This window comes from Cucumis melo, chromosome 10 (genome assembly GCF_025177605.1).
Source record: "Cucumis melo cultivar AY chromosome 10, USDA_Cmelo_AY_1.0, whole genome shotgun sequence".
Lineage (NCBI taxonomy): Eukaryota > Viridiplantae > Streptophyta > Magnoliopsida > Cucurbitales > Cucurbitaceae > Cucumis > Cucumis melo.
In genome coordinates this window covers 18,176,219-18,197,327 of record NC_066866.1, presented here as the reverse complement: position 1 = coordinate 18,197,327, position 21,109 = coordinate 18,176,219, and the positions used below count along the sequence as shown (strand labels likewise).

At 38.0% G+C, this 21,109-nt stretch overlaps 1 protein-coding gene across 1 annotated transcript; it reads right to left on the bottom strand.

Annotated features, from left to right (window-relative positions):
- Window positions 1-552: 552 nt before the first annotated feature.
- Window positions 553-20,881, bottom strand: LOC103495098 (probable sulfate transporter 3.3). Its single transcript, XM_008456559.2, has 13 exons — window positions 20,492-20,881; window positions 19,816-19,864; window positions 18,129-18,336; window positions 17,835-18,006; window positions 16,450-16,515; window positions 15,767-15,880; window positions 15,161-15,277; window positions 2,871-2,997; window positions 2,406-2,692; window positions 2,005-2,195; window positions 1,602-1,693; window positions 1,204-1,280; window positions 553-967 (listed from the first exon to the last, which is right to left on the bottom strand). Exons 1-13 carry the CDS (start codon window positions 20,819-20,821, stop codon window positions 812-814), a joined length of 1,986 nt encoding a protein of 661 aa, XP_008454781.1. The 5' UTR covers window positions 20,822-20,881; the 3' UTR covers window positions 553-811.
- Between the last annotated feature and the right edge of the window lie 228 nt (window positions 20,882-21,109).

Sequence of the window (21,109 nt, the reverse complement as noted above, 5' to 3'; positions counted from 1 at the left end):
TGGGTACCATTTTCAGGACTCTAATAGGAAGTTAACAGGCACCTAGTGGGACTAGTAGTGGGTCCCTTACTGAGTATTTTATACTCACTCTCTCCATGTCAAGTTTTTCAGGTAGAGGCCGAGGTAAGGGCAAGGGCAAGCTGGCGAGCGACCAAAAGTGACCGTGACGAGCCATAGGGACTTCTGCTTCCGCTTACACCCCGTTTTAAACATTTAGTACTTGAGTTTTATTTTCTTCTTTATTTACTATTTCGTTTCTTTAAAAGTAGATAGGGCCCGAGTAGGATTTTAATATTTGTTTATATTTCGCACATTACCCTGATTTGATTTTTTTTTATAAATAAAATTCTGAGGTTTTATTCATTTTAACTAAACTTTATGACTTAAATTATGTTAATTACATTCAGTAATAACTTCGGCTCAGTATAAGAAGTTGGGTCGTTACAACTTTTCATTTAAGTATTGCACAAAAAATGAGGAAGTTGCAAAGAGGTATTCATAAAGGTATAAGATTTGATTGGTTTGCAAAAATGGTAAAGAGGAGTTTGACAGTGATGAAAACAAGCTAATGAATTCTAATACTTAAGAGAACAAGTTTGTTGTCTTCAAAACTTCAAAATTTATAATGAAGTATTAACGTAAAGGTTCCCAACATTAGTATACCCATTGGATGTGGGGAAATTAAAACTCATACCTATTTAATTACCTTATTAATTATGTTTTGTTCTCTCTCATTAACGTACTAATTAAAAGCACGGTGAGAGAGAGAGAGTGAGAGAAGTGAGAATCATTAAGTTGACATATTTGTTTCCTATATAGTTGAGGATTGTCCCTTCATTGTTGTTGATAATAAAGCAACGGCCTCTCCCACTGTTAAGAAAACATGATTTGGCCTCAAGATCTCTTGATTTTCATCTGCTTTTTGCAACTTCTCCAATACTTCACCCATTGGGTTTACCAACAGAAGCTGTAAAAATGATGAATACAACCATTATAACCATCAACTTAAAAGCAGCATTCAAGTTAGCTACCCTTAAATTACTCTGTACTATTGGTTTCCTTAAATTTATTATATTAAAATATTCATATCCATATATACAATTAATTAGAGTTTTCTAGAGCTAGCATGCATGTTTTAGTTTTAGGACATGATAGAAAGAGGGCAATGTAATAACTTTACGTTAATATATAGTGTATACTTACCTCAACACCCTTCTTTTCCAATGCTCTCCTTAGATCTTTGAAGAGTAGGACTCCACTAGTGTCTATAGCACTCACAGCTGCACCAATTTAAAAATGATTCACATAATGATTGATGTTCATAAAGTTCAATTCCGATTCACCAAATGGTTCCAACAATAATTCCATATGTGTTGGAGTAAAGTGACTTTAAAATTATTGTTCCATCCATTCACAATCATTAATTCTAAAATACGTTTTTAAAATATATTTAATTAATTTGATGTTATGAAATTCGTCTTGGAAAATGTCAAATCCAATATGAAAAATAATGCCTTCAATTATTTAAAAATCATATTAGAAAAGTATTCTGAATTTCATAAAAGTTATTTTAACTAAACATGTTTTATTCGTTAACTTACCAGATAATTCTAAAACCACAAACTGAAGGTCAGAGCCCTCCTTCTTAACATGATCTTGACCAGCTTCATAATCCTCAATCCATCTCAAAATCCTTCAAAGCAAAGGGCCAAATAGACATAAAACTATTTAGAGGTGGATAATAAGTCTAAATTATCTCATTTGTGTTCGATTTATTCAATTTTAGTACCGATATGTTTTTTTAAATGTTCAGTTTATCCTTATACTTTCATTAATGAGGTCTCTTTTAAATTTAGTTATTCAAAGTTTTTTTTGTCGAAATTAATTAAATATAGAATAACAAACTAAAATGGGGACTAAATTCACGATTAAAAAAAACTACTAAAATTGAGTGGTAATTAAATTATATTTTTGAAAATGTGATGGGTAATAATATATAAGAACCTTTCATTCAGATAAGTGGCGTTGGCAAAGTTGATCGGAGCTTCAATGCTTAAAATGAGAAAGCCTTGAACGCTCATTGCATCCTTGTATTGGTGAATGTTTCTATATATATCTGTTCCACCTATGTTCCCCAACATCGCTGTTTTTGGCCTTGTGATTTGTAGGATGATCTTGAAAATTGATATCCCAACCTGACCATCAACATATAGATTGTATAATTAACATCTTTCTTAAATACTAAATCTTCTAAATTGGTTCAATTTCAACCCAAAAAATTGTTGCATGGGTTATGGCAATGACAACTTTCTTGACCAAAAAATAGATTAAATTATATTTTAAGCTAAACAAGTTAGCAACTAAGTGATCATAAAAGTGAAGATTTTGGATTGGGAACAACATACAGCGATGGCGAGACCATGTTGAACAGAGATGAGAATGACTCCGAAAAAGGCACAAAGCATCACAACAAAGTCGAACTTGTCGACCTTCCAAATGGCATATGCAGCTGGGACGTCGATAAGGCCGACGACGGCAGTGACGATGATGGCAGCCAACACCAGATTGGGAGTGTATTGAAAAAGAGGCATCAGAAACAACAAGGTTACCATTATCGTGACAGACATTACGATGTTAGACACTGCGGTTTTGGCCCCTGCATTATGGTTCACTGCTGACCTTGAAAACGCACCTGCAAATTCAGTTTCCACGTTTAGAGATCACCACAAACACTTTAATTAAGATGTTGCTGTTGTTTAATTCGACACTAAGTTGACTTATTTATTTTATTTTTGGACAATGCTAAGTTAAATATAAAATAGATATCAAACAAATACCAAACAAAAATGATAAAGATGTTCAAATCAAACCTGTTGTTACATAGCAAGACGTGAAAGAGCCAACCACGTTCATGAGGCCGATTGCAATCATTTCCTTGTTACCATCCACACGATAGTCTTTTATAGCTGCAAAAGTTCGCCCTACTGCGATTCCTTCCTGTGTTTTAATTTCATAACACATGTTTTTTTTTTCTTTTTATTAAATAGATTTTACTATCAAACAAGATAACTTTTTTAAAAACCAAATGGTTAATAGAAAAGGAAGCCAATTTTAGAAATTTTGTCAAAAGCTTGTGTTGGGTTTTCAAAAATTACGTCTAAAACAAAGACAATAAAACAAACAAAATAAATGAATAGGTGAAAATTGTGATGGTAAGATTAATTAAGCCAATCTTTTTTAAGATATAACAAAACCGCAAAATATTTAAACTCAATAGAATAATTTTGAAAACTAAAAAAGTCTACATGCCAACAATGAAAAATACATAAAATGTTCCATCAACCGCCTCGTCAACAACCCACGATCGTTTAGATTTGGTTTTTTGGATTTGGATAATCAAATCTAAACAATTTATTTTTTCAATTCTACGTACACGATCATTTAATTTAGTTAGACGATCATTTAGATTTAATCGTTTAGATTTTGGTAGCCAAATCTAAGCAATTTCTTTTTCAAGATTCTTTTGGTACACGATTGTATTTGTTTAAACAATCGTTTATTTTTTCAAGATTTTTTAGTACGTTTAGATTTGACTAAACGATTTTTTTAAGATTCTTTTGGTACCTGATCATTTAAATTTGTCTACATGATCGTTTAAATTTGTCTACACGATCATTTTTTTTTTGTATACAATCGTTTAGATTTGACTATTTTTTGTATAGAATCGTTAGATTTGAGAATGACGTTTTCTTCAAGTCTTTTATATTTAGTATACAATCATGAACAACCAAATAAAAATTTGAAAAAAAATAGATCTTTTATATTTGATACGTGATTTTGAACTAAATAATAGTTTGGAAAAAATAGAGGAAGAAAATAATAAGGACAGAAAAAAATTAAATCACAAACGAAGAGAAGAAGAAAGACTATAAAAGTGAAGGGCAAACCTAAAATATTTTTAAAAAATGGCTAACTTTGTTTGTTATAGGACCATAAATATTTTACGTTATATTTATGAAAATTTCTCATTAATTAATTTAGAAATAAAACAACGAACAAAATCGTTGTTCTTTGAGGCGTAATTTCTTTTTCAATTTTTGAAACTAAGATTTTATTTTTTCAAATACAACATAAAAAAAAAAAAAAAAAGACATAACAACAAATTAAAACAACTCAAGTAAAAATAACTTTTACAAGCTTAATTTCTCAAAAAAAACCAAAAATAAAATAGTTATAAATTAAAACAATTTTTTTAATTAAAATATTAGTAAAAAATTACACATCAAACAAAAGTGCTAAATATTTACTACTTGTATAGCAATTTAAGAAAAGCCCGTGAAACTAATTATATTTTTATAAATTTCATATTTGTCCTTATTTGATTTTGATTATTGCAGGATGATTTTTCAGTTCTTTTCTTCTTCTTTGTATTATTACTTCTCCTTCTTTATGTTTCCATCTCTTGTTTGTGGTTTTTTCATTTCCTCTTCCAAAATTTCTTCCTTCTTCTTCATTTCTCAATTTTTTTTTTCTTTGGTATAAGATATAAACAATATTGGTACAGTATCTAAAAGATCGTGTACCAATATCTGAACTATTAGTTGTTTATCCCAGATAGATAGGGATAGACCACTATCACTAATATATCGTTTAGATTTGGTACAATATCATTTAGGCTTAGTAGAAGATTGTTTAGATTTAGTACACAATATGATTTAGATTGGGTATAAGATATACTGGATATAAGATCGTTTCGACTAGATAGAAGGATACAAGATCGTTTCGACTAGGTACAAGAGTATAAATGTAACGCCCAACAATTTTGGTTTTCTTTTGTTGTTTTGACCATTAATATTAATATTAAGTGTGGTTAATATTATTCTTATTAAACTAAAGTTGTTTTTTTTCTTTTTATATTAATTATGGAAGTTAGGGGTAAATTAGTCAATTAATGGAGTGGCAAGTTAATTAATTGCCTTGGAAAGGGTCAAGGGTGGAGAGAGAAAAAGGGGGCTATTAAATTCTTTTATTATTTTTGAAATTCTTTTAAAAAGAGGCATTGGGAGACGTGAGACTCCTCATCTCCCCAAAGAAGAAAAAAAAAAAAAAAAAGGAGAAAACCCTAGCCGCCGCCACTCTCCGCGCCGCCGCCGCCCGCCGCCGCACGCCGCCAGCTTCAAGCAAGCGCCGAAGCCGATCCACTGCGCGTCTGCAAGCCGAGTGGAAGCCGAACCATCCTCCGCGCGTCTGCAGCCGAATCCGCAGCCGCCAGCCGAGCCGGAACTCGCCGCTTCGACCTAAGGAGGACAGCCGACGTCGCGCCGCTCCGATCAGGAGGATAGCCGAGCCGCGTCGCGTCGCTTCGATCAAGCCGATCCGTGCAGCCGAAGCTCGCCGCGCCGCGTCGATCTGAGAAGTTCAGCCAGCCGCGCCGCTCCGATCGAGCCGAAGGGAGCCGCTTCGATCCGCGCACAGCCGTCTCCCGCAGCCGCCACTCGAAGCTGATCCGCCGCGCGTGCCTCCAGCCGACGAACGAACCCGGAGCCGCTCCACGTCCGCGCGCCCGAAGCCGAAACTGAAGCCGCGCCGCGTCCAGCCCTCTCCGCGTGTGAGCCGCGTCCGCGTGGGAAGCCGCGCCGCGCGTTTCCGCGTAGCCGAGCCGCATCTCCTCCCTGTTGCAAGTCGAGCCGCACGCGTAGCTTCCTGTACCGAGCCGAGCCGCGCCTGCGCCAAGCCGAGCCGGTCCTGTCTTCTTCCAGCCGAGCCGCCAAGACTAAATTGGCTCCATCCACCTAAATTTTGGTAATTTAATTAATTATTGTGGCATTTCCCAGTAAGACTCCATGCTTCGGACATTAATTAAATTAATTTGGGACTAAAATTAAGTTATTTCCTTAAGGGACGTCTTGGACCAAGTAATTGCTGCAGCGCGGGAATTCTTCAGCAGGGGGGCTCGAGCACTGCAACCTCTCTAGGGTAAGTTATTTCAAATGAGTCTTGAACCGATAGTCGTTGGCGACCTAATTACGAATTTTGGCATATTAAACAGTTAGGACTTCGTCGCTTGGAAAGCGTACTGCCTCTTGGTTAGGACTCGACAAGTAAATCTCCAGGTAAGAGATTCTACTACTAGCTTCATGTTTAGAAGTATGAGACCATGTATGCCCCGACTTTTCATGTTAAGGATTAGACAGTACGTTGTCTGAGATAAATGTTAGTATGATGCAAATGACGATATAGTTATGCTATAGCCTGTTATGTGTGGCAAGAGCTGTTATGGCTACGACGAATGTCGGGACGGAGAGTGTAGGGATGATTTATGTGACATGTTATATGCTGATGCCATGTGTATGTATACTGCAATTAGGGTACCTGTTAGCTTAATCTGTTAGAGTCGTACCTGCATGGGTGTCCTTCGGGATCACCACCTATTGAGGACTGTGTGGTCCGACGGGACACCAGTCTAGCATGGATATAGATATGACTCGAGTGACTCGACGGGGTCCTCGCATCCCGACTGTCCTAGGTGTCCCCCGGGGCACCGAAGACCAGAGTTACGTTCCTACGGGAGCGCATGATTGCACGTGTTCGGGAACGTGCCAAGGATTGGGTACTAGTTATCAGGACTCTTACAGGAAGTTAACAGGCACCTAGTGGGACTAGTAGTGGGTCTCTTACTGAGTATTTTTATACTCACTCTCTTCACTTTATGTTTTCAGGTAGAGGACGAGGCAAGGGCAGGGGCAAGCTGGCGAGCGACCCGAAGTGAGACCGTGAAGGGCCATAGGGACTACCGCTTCCGCTTATTCTTATTTCAGATTTTCGCACTTGAGTTTGAGTAATTTTCATTACTTACCATTTTTTTTGTAGATAGGGCCCGAGTAGGACTTCAGAACGCTTTTACATTTTTTTTTTTTTGCATGACTACCTTGTTTAAATTTTTATAAATGAAATTTCTTAAACCGTATGCGTTTTAATAATTTTTATGACTTAAACCACTTGTTCTATATTTAGTAATGACTTCGATTCAGTATAAGGAGTTGGGTCGTTACAGTTGGTATCAGAGCACAGTGTTTTAGGTTCTGTAGACTGACCTACGATGTAAGTCATTTTTGTTTTGGTTTTACTTCACCCTATGGCTATACGGTCCTTCGGCACTCGCCAGGTATGTCTAAAGCCTTGCTAATGTTAAGATTACAATTTTGCCTGAATAGTCTAAGACCTAGATATAGGGTGTTAAGTTCTTGTGGTGAAAAGTTTGTTGGTGAATTTTAGGGAGAATGCCGCCACGTAGGGGTGCACGCCGAGGAGGTGGTAGGGGAGGCAGAGGAGCCGGTCGTGGCCAGCCGGAGGCGCCACCTGTTGCACCGGCAGTCGACCCAAACGCACCGGTCACCCAGGCGGATCTCGCCGCGATGGAGCAGCGTTATCAGGACATGCTGCAAGCTGCTTTGGCGCCCTTCCTTACCGCCCAGCAGAACCAGGCCGCCCCTGTTCAGGCCCAGGCCGTCGCTCCTCCAGCCCATGAGGAAGCTCAACCAGTACCAGTTCAACTGTCGGCCGAGGCGAAACACTTACGGGATTTCAGGAAGTATAATCCTAAGACTTTTGACGGATCCATGGACAACCCCACAAAGGCCCAAATGTGGTTGACATCCATAGAGACTATTTTCAGGTACATGAAGTGCCCAGAAGACCAGAAGGTGCAGTGTGCAGTCTTCTTCTTGGAAGACAGGGGCACCGCCTGGTGGGAGACCGCTGAGAGAATGCTGGGGGGCGATGTCAGCAAAATAACTTGGGAGCAGTTCAAGGGGAACTTCTATGCTAAGTTCTTCTCTGCCAATGTGAAGCACGCCAAGCTGCAAGAGTTCCTAAACTTGGAGCAAGGCGACATGACGGTGGAGCAGTACGACGCCGAGTTCGATATGCTGTCCCGCTTTGCTCCCGACATGGTAAGGGATGAGGCTGCCAGGACGGAGAAATTCGTTAGAGGACTCAGGCTAGACCTTCAGGGCATTGTCAGAGCCCTCCGCCCAACCACGCATGCTGATGCACTACGTATAGCACTGGATTTGAGCCTGCCTGAGAGAGCCGATTCGTCTAAGGCTGCCGGCAGAGGGTCAGCCTTGGGACAGAAGAGAAAGGTTGAGACGCAGCCTGACGTAGCACCGCAGCGAACACTGAGGTCAGGAGGTGTCTTCCAGAGACACCGACGGGAGCTTGCAGCAGCCGGGAGGACTCTGAGAGAGCTACCCGCTTGTACTACCTGCGGGAGAGTCCACGGAGGTCGTTGCTTAGCTGGAAGTGGAGTCTGCTTCAGATGTAGACAGCCGGGGCACACTGCTGATGTGTGTCCTCGGAAACCCTTTGAGACGACACCGCCCCAGCCTTCTGCGGCCTAGCAGGGGAGAGTTTTCGCCACTACCCGGCAGGAGGCCGAGCGAGCTGGCACAGTGGTGACAGGTACGCTCCCAATTTTGGGGCATTATGCTTTTGTGCTATTTGACTCTGGGTCATCCCACTCGTTTATATCCTCCGTTTTCGTTCAGCATGTGGGTTTGGAGGTAGAGCCTTTGGGTAGTGTTTTGTCGGTTTCTACTCCATCTGGGGAGGTCCTGTTGTCCAAAGAACAAATAAAGGCATGTCGGGTAGAGATAGCGAATCGTATGTTAGACGTGACCTTGCTAGTGTTAGACATGCAGGATTTTGACAGTGATACTAGGCATGGATTGGCTGTCAGCCAACCATGCAAATATAGACTGTTTTGGCAAGGAAGTTGTCTTTAACCCTCCCTCCGAGGCTAGCTTCAAATTCAGGGGGGCAGGCATGGTATGTATACCCAAGGTCATCTCAGCCATGAAGGCTAGTAAACTACTCAGCCAGGGAACTTGGGGCATCTTGGCAAGCGTAGTGGATATTAGAGAGCCAGAAGTTTCCCTATCGTCTGAACCAGTGGTGAGGGAGTACCCCGACGTTTTCCCAGACGAACTCCCAGGACTTCCGCCTCCCAGAGAAGTAGACTTCGCCATCGAGTTAGAGCCGGGCACTGCCCCTATCTCGAGGGCCCCTTACAGAATGGCTCCAGCCGAGCTAAAGGAGTTGAAGGTCCAGTTACAGGAGTTGCTGGACAAAGGCTTCATCCGGCCCAGTGTGTCGCCTTGGGGAGCCCCAGTATTGTTCGTGAAGAAGAAGGATGGGTCGATGCGCCTTTGTATTGACTACCGAGAGCTGAACAAGGTGACGGTCAAAAACCGCTACCCCTTGCCCAGGATTGATGACCTGTTCGATCAGTTGCAGGGAGCCACCGTCTTTTCCAAGATCGACCTGCGATCAGGCTATCACCAGTTGAGGATTAGGGACGGTGACATTCCCAAGACGGCCTTTCGATCGAGGTACGGACATTACGAATTCGTTGTGATGTCTTTCGGCTTGACTAACGCTCCTGCAGTATTCATGGATTTGATGAACAGGGTGTTTAAGGACTTTCTAGACTCGTTCGTCATAGTCTTCATTGACGACATCCTCATTTACTCAAAAACTGAGGCGGAGCACGAGGAGCACTTACACCAGGTTTTGGAGACCCTTCGAGCCAACAAGTTGTATGCCAAGTTCTCCAAGTGTGAATTCTGGTTAAGGAAGGTGACGTTTCTTGGCCACGTGGTTTCCAGTGAGGGAGTTTCAGTAGATCCCGCAAAGATTGAAGCGGTGACCAACTGGACTCGACCGTCCACGGTTAGTGAAATTCGAAGTTTTCTGGGCTTGGCAGGTTACTACAGGAGGTTCGTGGAAGACTTCTCACGTATAGCCAGCCCGTTGACCCAGTTGACCAGGAAGGGAACCCCTTTTGTCTGGAGCCCAGCATGCGAGCGTAGCTTTCAGGAGCTCAAACAGAAGCTAGTGACTGCTCCAGTACTGACAGTGCCCGATGGTTCGGGAAACTTTGTGATCTATAGTGATGCCTCCAAGAAGGGACTGGGCTGTGTCCTGATGCAGCAAGGTAAGGTAGTTGCTTATGCCTCCCGCCAGTTGAAGATTCATGAGCAGAACTACCCTCCCCACGACTTGGAGTTGGCAGCTGTAGTCTTTGCACTGAAGATATGGAGGCACTATCTGTACGGTGAGAAGATTCAGATTTACACCGACCATAAGAGCCTGAAGTACTTCTTCACTCAGAAGGAGTTGAACATGAGGCAGAGGAGGTGGCTCGAGTTGGTGAAAGACTACGACTGCGAGATCCTGTACCACCCAGGTAAAGCAAATGTAGTGGCTGACGCGCTGAGTAGGAAGGTTGCACATTCAGCAGCGCTAATCACCAAGCAGACCCCCTTACTCAGGGATTTTGAGAGAGCCGAGATTGCAGTCTCAGTAGGTGAGGTTACCGCACAGTTGGCTCAGTTGTCGGTTCAGCCAACCTTGAGGCAAAAGATCATCGCTGCTCAGCTGAGTGATCCTTACTTGGCAGAGAAACGTCGTATGGTAGAGACAGAGCAAGGTGAGGACTTCTCCATATCCTCTGACGATGGCCTTATGTTTGAGGGACGCCTGTGTGTGCCGGAAGACAGCGCAGTTAAGACGGAGCTTTTGACTGAGGCTCACAGTTCCCCGTTTACCATGCACCCTGGGAGTACGAAGATGTACCAGGACTTAAGGAGTGTCTATTGGTGGAGGGGCATGAAGAGGGATGTGGCAGACTTTGTCAGTAGGTGCTTGGTGTGCCAGCAGGTGAAGGCACCTAGGCAGCATCCAGCAGGGTTGTTGCAACCCTTGAGTGTGCCAGGGTGGAAGTGGGAGAGCGTGTCGATGGATTTTATTACGGGACTGCCTAAGACCCTAAAGGGCTACACGGTGATCTGGGTGGTGGTCGACAGACTCACGAAGTCGGCCCATTTCGTGCCAGGGAAGTCAACTTACACTGCCAGTAAGTGGGGGCAGTTATATATGACAGAGATTGTGAGACTACACGGAGTACCCGTATCCATCATTTCAGACAGAGACGCTCGTTTCACATCGAAGTTCTGGAAGGGACTTCAACTTGCATTAGGTACGAGGCTGGACTTCAGCACGGCATTTCACCCCCAGACTGATGGTCAGACAGAGAGATTGAACCAGATTTTGGAAGATATGCTGCGGGCCTGCGTGCTAGAGTTTTCAGGAAGTTGGGACTCCCATCTGCATCTGATGGAGTTCGCCTATAACAACAGCTACCAGGCCACTATTGGTATGGCACCGTTCGAGGCTCTGTATGGCAAGTGCTGTAGATCCTCTGTCTGCTGGGGCGAGGTTGGAGAGCAGAGGATGCTAGGCCCCGAGTTAGTGCAGACTACCAACGCAGCCATACAGAAGATCCGAGCTCGTATGCTGACAGCCCAGAGCAGACAGAAGAGTTACGCTGATGTACGACGTAAGGACCTCGAGTTTGAAGTGGGAGATATGGTCTTTCTGAAGGTTGCACCCATGAAGGGTGTTCTGAGGTTCGCGAAGAAGGGGAAGCTGAGTCCACGCTTCGTAGGGCCGTTCGAGATATTGGAGCGGATTGGCCCCGTGGCTTACCGCTTGGCGCTACCCCCATCTTTTGCTGCAGTGCACGACGTATTCCATATCTCCATGCTGAGGAAATATGTCGCAGACCCAACACATGTGGTGGACTTCGAGCCACTGCAGATTAGCGAGAACTTGAGCTACGAGGAGCAGCCTGTCGAGGTCCTGGCAAGGGAGGTCAAGAAGCTTCGCAGTCGGGAAATTCCACTGGTCAAAGTCCTTTGGCAGAACCATGGAGTGGAAGAGGCAACGTGGGAAAAAGAAGAGGACATGAGAGCCCAACACCCCGAGCTGTTCGAGGATTAGAACTTTCGAGGACGAAAGTTTTTTAGGAGGGAAGATTGTAACGCCCAACAATTTCGGTTTTCTTTTGTTGTTTTGACCATTAATATTAATATTAAGTGTGGTTAATATTATTCTTATTAAACTAAAGTTGTTTTTTTTCTTTTTATATTAATTATTGAAGTTAGGGGTAAATTAGTCAATTAATGGAGTGGCAAGTTAATTAATTGCCTTGGAAAGGGTCAAGGGTGGAGAGAGAAAAAGGGGGCTATTAAATTCTTTTATTATTTTTGAAATTCTTTTAAAAAGAGGCATTGGGAGACGTGAGACTCCTCATCTCCCCAAAGAAGAAAAAAAAAAAAGGAGAAAACCCTAGCCGCCGCCACTCTCCGCGCCGCCGCCGCCCGCCGCCGCACGCCGCCAGCTTCAGCAAGCGCCGAAGCCGATCCACCGCGCGTCTGCAAGCCGAGTGGAAGCCGAACCATCCTCCGCGCGTCTGCAGCCGAATCCGCAGCCGCCAGCCGAGCCGGAACTCGCCGCTTCGACCTAAGGAGGACAGCCGACGCCGCGCCGCTCCGATCAGGAGGATAGCCGAGCCGCGTCGCGTCGCTTCGATCAAGCCGATCCGTGCAGCCGAAGCTCGCCGCGCCGCGTCGATCTGAGAAGTTCAGCCAGCCGCGCCGCTCCGATCGAGCCGAAGGGAGCCGCTTCGATCCGCGCACAGCCGTCTCCCGCAGCCGCCACTCGAAGCTGATCCGCCGCGCGTGCCTCCAGCCGACGAACGAACCCGGAGCCGCTCCACGTCCGCGCGCCCGAAGCCGAAACTGAAGCCGCGCCGCGTCCAGCCCTCTCCGCGTGTGCGCCGCGTCCGCGTGGGAAGCCGCGCCGCGCGTTTCCGCGTAGCCGAGCCGCATCTCCTCCCTGTTGCAAGCCGAGCCGCACGCGTAGCTTCCTGTACCGAGCCGAGCCGCGCCTGCGCCAAGCCGAGCCGGTCCTGTCTTCTTCCAGCCGAGCCGCCAAGACTAAATTGGCTCCATCCACCTAAATTTTGGTAATTTAATTAATTATTGTGGCATTTCCCAGTAAGACTCCATGCTTCGGACATTAATTAAATTAATTTGGGACTAAAATTAAGTTATTTCCTTAAGGGACGTCTTGGACCAAGTAATTGCTGCAGCGCGGGAATTCTTCAGCAGGGGGGCTCGAGCACTGCAACCTCTCTAGGGTAAGTTATTTCAAATGAGTCTTGAACCGATAGTCGTTGGCGACCTAATTACGAATTTTGGCATATTAAACAGTTAGGACTTCGTCGCTTGGAAAGCGTACTGCCTCGTGGTTAGGACTCGACAAGTAAATCTCCAGGTAAGAGATTCTACTACTAGCTTCATGTTTAGAAGTATGAGACCATGTATGCCCCGACTTTTCATGTTAAGGATTAGACAGTACGTTGTCTGAGATAAATGTTAGTATGATGCAAATGACGATATAGTTATGCTATAGCCTGTTATGTGTGGCAAGAGCTGTTATGGCTACGACGAATGTCGGGACGGAGAGTGTAGGGATGATTTATGTGACATGTTATATGCTGATGCCATGTGTATGTATACTGCAATTAGGGTACCTGTTAGCTTAATCTGTTAGAGTCGTACCTGCATGGGTGTCCTTCGGGATCACCACCTATTGAGGACTGTGTGGTCCGACGAGACACCAGTCTAGCATGGATATAGATATGACTCGAGTGACTCGACGGGGTCCTCGCATCCCGACTGTCCTAGGTGTCCCCCGGGGCACCGAAGACCAGAGTTACGTTCCTACGGGAGCGCATGATTGCACGTGTTCGGGAACGTGCCAGAGATTGGGTACCAGTTATCAGGACTCTAACAGGAAGTTAACAGGCACCTAGTGGGACTAGTAGTGGGTCCCTTACTGAGTATTTTTATACTCACTCTCTTCACTTTATGTTTTCAGGTAGAGGACGAGGCAAGGGCAGGGGCAAGCTGGCGAGCGACCCGAAGTGAGACCGTGAAGGGCCATAGGGACTACCGCTTCCGCTTATTCTTATTTCAGATTTTCGCACTTGAGTTTGAGTACTTTTCATTACTTACCATTTTTTTTGTAGATAGGGCCCGAGTAGGACTTCAGAACGCTTTTACATTTTTTTTTTTTTTTGCATGACTACCTTGTTTAAATTTTTATAAATGAAATTTCTTAAACCGTATGCGTTTTAATAATTTTTATGACTTAAACCACTTGTTCTATATTTAGTAATGACTTCGATTCAGTATAAGGAGTTGGGTCGTTACAATAAATTTGTTTAGATTTTGTACAAGATCATTTAGGACTGGGTACAACATCATTTAGACTATTGTTTAGACTTGGTACACAAATGCAAGATCGTTTAGACTTGGTAAAAGATTGTCTATTAATCGGGAGTATTTTTGTTATTTTACGTTATGAGTTTGTGGGCTTTTTTCTTTTCCAAAATTGTTTTATATGGGTAAATATTTTCACTTTTTGTTCTATTTTTTAAAAAACTAACCCCTTTAACAAACATATATGGCTTTCTTTTTTTGCATAAAAGAGAAAAAAATAAAAGTATTATCAAAACTAGCTTTTATATATATATATATATATATATATATATATATATATAGAGAGAGAGAGAGAGAGAGAGAGAGAGAGATAGTTTTTGGAGATTTTAAGATTAAATTATTATTATTTTTTGTTTGAATATTAGTGCCTAGACGGTTTGGCCGAAAAGTTACAACTATTGGGTTGTATTATGGTAACCCAACTCTTGTTTGAGAGAAGGGTTATCATAACCCTTATTTTAATTTAGGGTTATCATAACTCATCTTCCCTCCCTCTCCTTCTTCTTAAACTCTCTTCAAATCTCTATAACTCTATCTCTTCAACTCCCCTAGTTTTACTATTTCATTTATTTTTAAAATTTTACTATTTTATTTATCAAATATTATTTATTTTTAATTAATTTTATGATCTTAAAAAGGATATTTCTTTTAATTTATTTTATTTATGAAATTAATTTTAATTAAATATTAATTGTGATTAAGTTACACATTTACTCTTGAGATTTATTTTTTTTTAATTTATTATTTCATGTTACCTTTTCAAACCTTTTTCCAAACACATGTTATGTAAAATTAGGTTTATTATTAACACTAAATTTTCATAACACAACTCTTCTCCAAATGGTCCCTAGATGTATAAGTATATTTATATATATATATATATATATATATATTTTAAAATACTGCTGTAAATGGTAATAATTCAAATTTAATTATTCTATTTACAATTATATGGAGAATGAACTCACCGTGAGAGAGATGATGCCGGTGACAAGACCAGTCTTAATAACAAGACCAAGGTGTGATCCTTCAAAGCGAAGCATGTTCAATGAAGGTGGGTTCAATCCTTCTTCCAATTTTCCTATCTGCCAAAAAAATACCCTCCTTTTCTCATTTCTTTTTCTTTTCTTTCTAATTTTCTTTAAATTATTTTTCTTTCTTTTTTTTTTCTAAAAAAAAAAAGAAAACAATATGTATGTGTATATATATTAATCTAGGCCAACTTTCAAAAACATTAAAATATTGAAATTCCCGTTTCAAATCTTTGCTTTTTATCCTTTTTCATTTTAGGTTTGTGGAAGTATTAGAAATTTTTAAACAAATTTACTTCTTAAATATATTTTTTTTCAAAGAAAAAGGTTAAATAACATGTTTTAGCTTTTTTAACTTTGAATTAATTTATACTCGTAAATCATTAATTCTTTAAACTTTTAAGTTTGTTTTCGATAAGTTTTCAAAATCTTAGACAAAAAAAGATAAAGAATTAAACACACAAATACAAAAGTTTAAGTGTCAAATTAAAAATAAATAAATTGATAAGAAAAAAGGGGGATTTATAATGAAAGAAAACTTACAATACTGATGCCATGGCGATTGGCCTTGAATGCAAAAACCAAAATAGTTGAAAGAATGACAGATACTAAAGGAGCTCCAGCTGATACCCAGAACAACTTTGGCCTCTTCATGCTCTATATATATATATATATCATATTCAACACCTCAATTCCCCAAATAATCAAACTATAGATATCTTAATAATAATTACATATAATCTAGTATATTTATTTGGAAAGACAAATTATTATTACGGTACCATGGTGTTGCTTAAATGTGGATTTCTCAAAAATACAATATTTATAAATTTTGAGGTTTCAATTATGTCTTAAATTTTGAAAACTTTTATTTTCTATTACCTTCTAACTTTGAAATTTGTATCAAATTTTATTTAAATTTGAAAGTCAAAATCCATTCTTTATATGATTGGACAAAAATCCTCGGACCATAGAATTATTTATTTTATCTCAAAATAGATTGTAAGAATAGTTTGTGGAATAAAAAAGTAACGCATGATTATAATGTTATAAACAAGATCACGTTAATTCTCAAATCGTTATAATTTAAACTTAAAAAGAATATACATCTAAAATATTATTGTTTAGAATAAGCCATAGAAAAGTGAGAACAAAATTAGAATGAAAAAGAAAATAATATAATTATAGAAAAAAGGAGAGAGAGAGAGAGAGAGAGGGAAAAATACAATGTGTCTTGTGAGGAGGAGAAAGAGAAGGAAACAAAAGCCCATGAGAATAGTCTGCCATGACCACTGCACATTCACAAATACCAATCAAAAAGAGTAAAAAAAGGTCACCTACTTTTCTGCGTTTTTTATTTCATTATTTCCTTTTTAATTATTCTTTTCTTGTTTTATTTGTTTGTCCACTTTTCAACTCACATGCCTTTCCATTTTTATTCCATTTTTTGTTTTATCACTTTTTTTTATATAAATTAAAAAGAAAAAAAGAAAAAAAGAAAAAAAGAAAAGAAGTTTTTTGTACCTTGTTTTGTTAATCTACATGGTCTATGTACTTTTGTCCATTCTTTATTGTTCCATTCAATCATCTCTTGATCCGGTAGAGATTTCAACACCAAAACATGACTTTCTCCCTTTTCTATTTTTAATTACTTTTTATTAAACTTCTATTATTATTATTACTACTACTTTTTATTAAACTTCTATTATTATTATTATTATTAGTCTAACTTATGCATGAGATAAAAAGAGGTAATTCTCCTTCCATTAACAATTAAATAATTGGTATTCATCTATCTCGTAAAGGACGTGAAATTGTTGATTTTTTCAACGTACGATTCTTAACTTTAAAATGTAGAAGAAAATATCTTTTGAAATTTATTTATGTTAACACCCTAAAATTTTATATTCTTTTCTGTTTGTTTAGAGTTTGATTACAAATTTTGGTCCGTATGATCTAAGAAAATTTCAAATTTAATTGTTAATATAGTTTTGTAAATCTTTTAAATAGTATTTTTATGGTTTGATAACAGCCCTCTCTTAAGTAGTTCATATACATAGGGATTATTTGTGATGTAAGCTTTTAAGTATGAGCCTAATTTTAACTTTTCTACTGACACATAAACAGATATGTAGATAGATGTTGGTTAGGTAAATAAAGCAAAGGTGTGTCTCTAGCTATGTCTACTTTCTCTTATATTAAAAAGAAAAAACCTAACTGCAACTAGTTTATGATAAGTGTTTTATTAAATAATAATAATAATACTTTAAAATATAAAAGTTAAGAAATCATATAAGTTATTTGAAAGTTTAGAGTTGAAATAAACACCATGATATTTTTAAAAATGAACATGGACACAATAATAATGGAATAAACCTCATGTAGCCCACTTAAGATGACAGAGATTTTTCAAGAAAAGGAAATACATGAATAAATATTTTTTTTTCTTTGATGATGAAGGAAATAAAAGCACCAATTACTATTTAAAAGGTTTGTCAGATAGATTTTTTTCTCCATGATTATTATTGAACTAATAATAATAATAATAAATATTATTTGAGAATGAAGGGGGAATAATTTATAAGAATTAATATTGGGAAGAAAAAAAAACCTCATTAGTGTGATGAAAAACTGAGGACAAAACAGGAATCAAACCCATTTGTTTAGTGAAATGAGTGATTCCAAGCAAGCCTTTAAGTTGCTGTAAAGACACAATAATGGCTGCTCCTGCCATGAATCCAATCAAAGTGGCCTTGGATAGGAAATCTATTATAAACCCAAGTCTGAAAAATCAATAATATATATAATTATTATTCAATTATATTAAATAAATAAATAAATTTTTAAGTGAAATAATTAAAATAGACGTCCCGTATTATAATATTTTGTGTTATTGGTAATGTACCTGAGAAAGCCGAGTGAAGCCTGAAAGAGACCGGCGAAGAAGGTGGCAGTGAAGCCAAGTTGAAGAAAAAGAATGGGATCTTTGATGGGAGAAACTTCTTGTCTCAACATTGAACCTAATATTAATGATGCAATTGAAACAGGTCCAACTGCTAGATCTCTTGAGCTTCCAAGAACAGCATATACTAATGGTGGAACAAAGCTTGAATCTTCATATTTTTTAAACACAAACATAATTTAATTAACATGACATTAATTAACTTATAGTTATATGTCTAGTATAGTAATTAATTATATGATTTTTTTTTCAATTTCTGTAAATTCAATCCAGAAATATCTTTTCAAAAATTGTTCTTTTTTCGTGAATTTGGTTAATAACTTTAACTCTTCTATTCAAGTAATATGCAAACTGTTTTGAGAAATGGTGAGAAATAAACTTAATTTTAAAAAAAAAAAATCCATAAACACACTTCCATCCAACTTTTCTTTCCTTTTTTTTTTTTTTATCTACGTTTACCAATGATATAAAAATAAAGAAAAATTTTAAAACCTACAAGAATAAATTTAAAAAGTGACTCAATTTCGAAAAAGGGAAAAATAAAAATAAAAATGAAGATAAAAGGTTATAAAATGGAATAATATATTTAGATTTTTTTTTTTGTTGTTCACTCTCTATTTTCAATCAAATAATATAGGAAGGAAAATAGTATTAGAAAAATGAGTATTCAATATGTAAATGTTGCTTTGATAACCATTTACGATATGTTTAATTTAACATTTTAAGTGTTTAATTTTGGAAGTAATTTATTTTTAATTAGTGAAGGATTTGACAACCATCCTTTAAAAGTAGTTTTTAGAACACTTTCAATTTATTTTTTTAAAAATGAAAAGAAAAGAAATTATTTAAATCTGCACCCAATGTTTGTAAACATGTTCTTAAATATGAAATGGTGAATTAGTTAATTTTTTTCCTAACCCAAACTGTGAAATAATTTATTGAGAGAAATTAAAGATAAAGAAAGAGGGAAGAAAGGAGAGAGAGGAAAAGTAATAAGAGGGCCGAGAATCAAAATCATATGATTTATTTATTTTTCTTATTTTTTTTTTACATTTTGAATCTAAGAGAGAATCGAAAGAAATTATTGCTGATGTTGAAAATAACGTGGTGGGTGATTCTACACCTTTTGGATATACATAAAATGTAACTTTAAAATATATTACATATATATTTTTTAAAATTTCTTCAAAAATATTATTATTTAGAAAACAACTTTTACTCAAGACAATTATTTTAGATGACACAGCCAAAAAAAAATATAGTAAATGTTAAATTTTATTAATGATAGATATTAATTTTGTGTATGGTACAATGAATTGACCGTGAATTATAAATATTTTGTAATTTTATCATTTTTATAATTTTTATATAAAATTCAAAATTTTGTCATATTTTGGTTTATTTAAAAAAGATTCATTTTAAATTTAATTAAACTATCATTTTATACTTTTCTTTAGTGACAATCAAATCAAAAGAAAATTGCAAAAGAAAAAAAGAAAAAACAGAGAGGTATAGAGTGATATTCATAAGAGAATGAGATAGAGAGAGAATGATGGAGAATTAAGAGAGAGGAGAAATGGGAAGAAAGAGAATGTAAAGAAAGAAGAGGGAGAAATAGAAGAATACTCACAAAGTCCAACAATGGGAGGCAAATTAGCAAGCTTAGCATAGCTAATACCCTGTAAAATTTAAAATACATAAATATAAAACTTATCTTAATTAATATAACTCAACTCATTTTAAAACTGTATTTGAATTAAAAAGTGTTATTTCAAATGAATCGTCCTTTTATTAAAATGTAAAAAAAAAAAAAAAAAAAAGTTCAAATTCAATAATAAAAAAAGAAAAACAAAAGACACAACTTCTTATAACACTACTCATGCATTAAGAACTGAATATAGTTACAATTATTATAACTAAGGTAATTGTAGTAGATGACACTTTAAGAGTTAATAAATATGGATACAAGAATACGTGAGTAATTAATCCCAAGAAGTTAATCTACTATATCAGTAAATTCTTCTGTATTGTGCTGTATATGATCTGTTAATGGTATTGATATCATAGGTTTTAGAAGTTTAAATGGATTAGAATTGAAAAAAATGGGACTCCCATGCTCATACCGTTAATAAAACAAAACAGCTGAAAGAAAAAAAAATAAAAATGATTAGTGAATAAAAACATTATAATGTGTATGAAAACCTGAAAAATATTAACGAACGTTCAGATCTAGATTTACTCCAAAAGAAATGGATAAATTTAAAAAGAGAAATATATATATATATATATATATATATAAGAAAAACCTGAGGAATGGCCAAGCTAGCAATGGTGAGACCAGCAACAACATCAGATTTAAAAAGGGCAAAGTTATAATGAGAACCCCATTCAAGAATTGGGAATATATATTGAGCTCCAATAACCCATTTTCTGGCCGGAGATTGGCCCTTGAACTGCCGGAGAGGATCGTCCGGGAAAAAGATTTCCTTTAGGCGGTTCCTCATCTTCTCCAACCAGCTTCTCCTCGGAGGGGGAACCACCGGATGAATAATTTCCACACAGTGCTCCGGTGGACCCCGGGGCGGCTCTGACCGCTTGCTACTCCCATTTCTATTATTGTCGTCGTCTGATCCCATTCTGTTGTTGCCTCTTTTAACAATTTGCCTTCTCTCCTATAATTCAAATCGGTACGTTTTTTGGGGGCTTTTTATTAGGCTATACCATATAATGGCCCCCACTTCATAAAGTTTATCACTATTCACTATCACTTCCATTTAACCTCCACTTCCAAATAATTACTTTATTAATATTAATACAATACAATTAACTATTAGTCTTAAATATTTATTTCTATCGTCTTAATTTAAAGAATAGTCATAAATATAATGATCAAATTAAATTAAATTATTAACAAATATAACACA

Excerpts from the sequence above, each read along its gene's own strand:
- LOC103495098 (XM_008456559.2), bottom strand. The coding sequence starts at position 20,821 with ATGGGATCAGACGACGACAATAATAGAAATGGGAGTAGCAAGCGGTCA. Across the intron at positions 2,693-2,870 it reads GTCTTGCTATGTAACAACAG|GTGCGTTTTCAAGGTCAGCA; the intron begins GTTTGATTTGAA and ends CTGAATTTGCAG. Across the intron at positions 1,281-1,601 it reads TGTGGTTTTAGAATTATCTG|CTGTGAGTGCTATAGACACT; the intron begins GTAAGTTAACGA and ends AAATTGGTGCAG.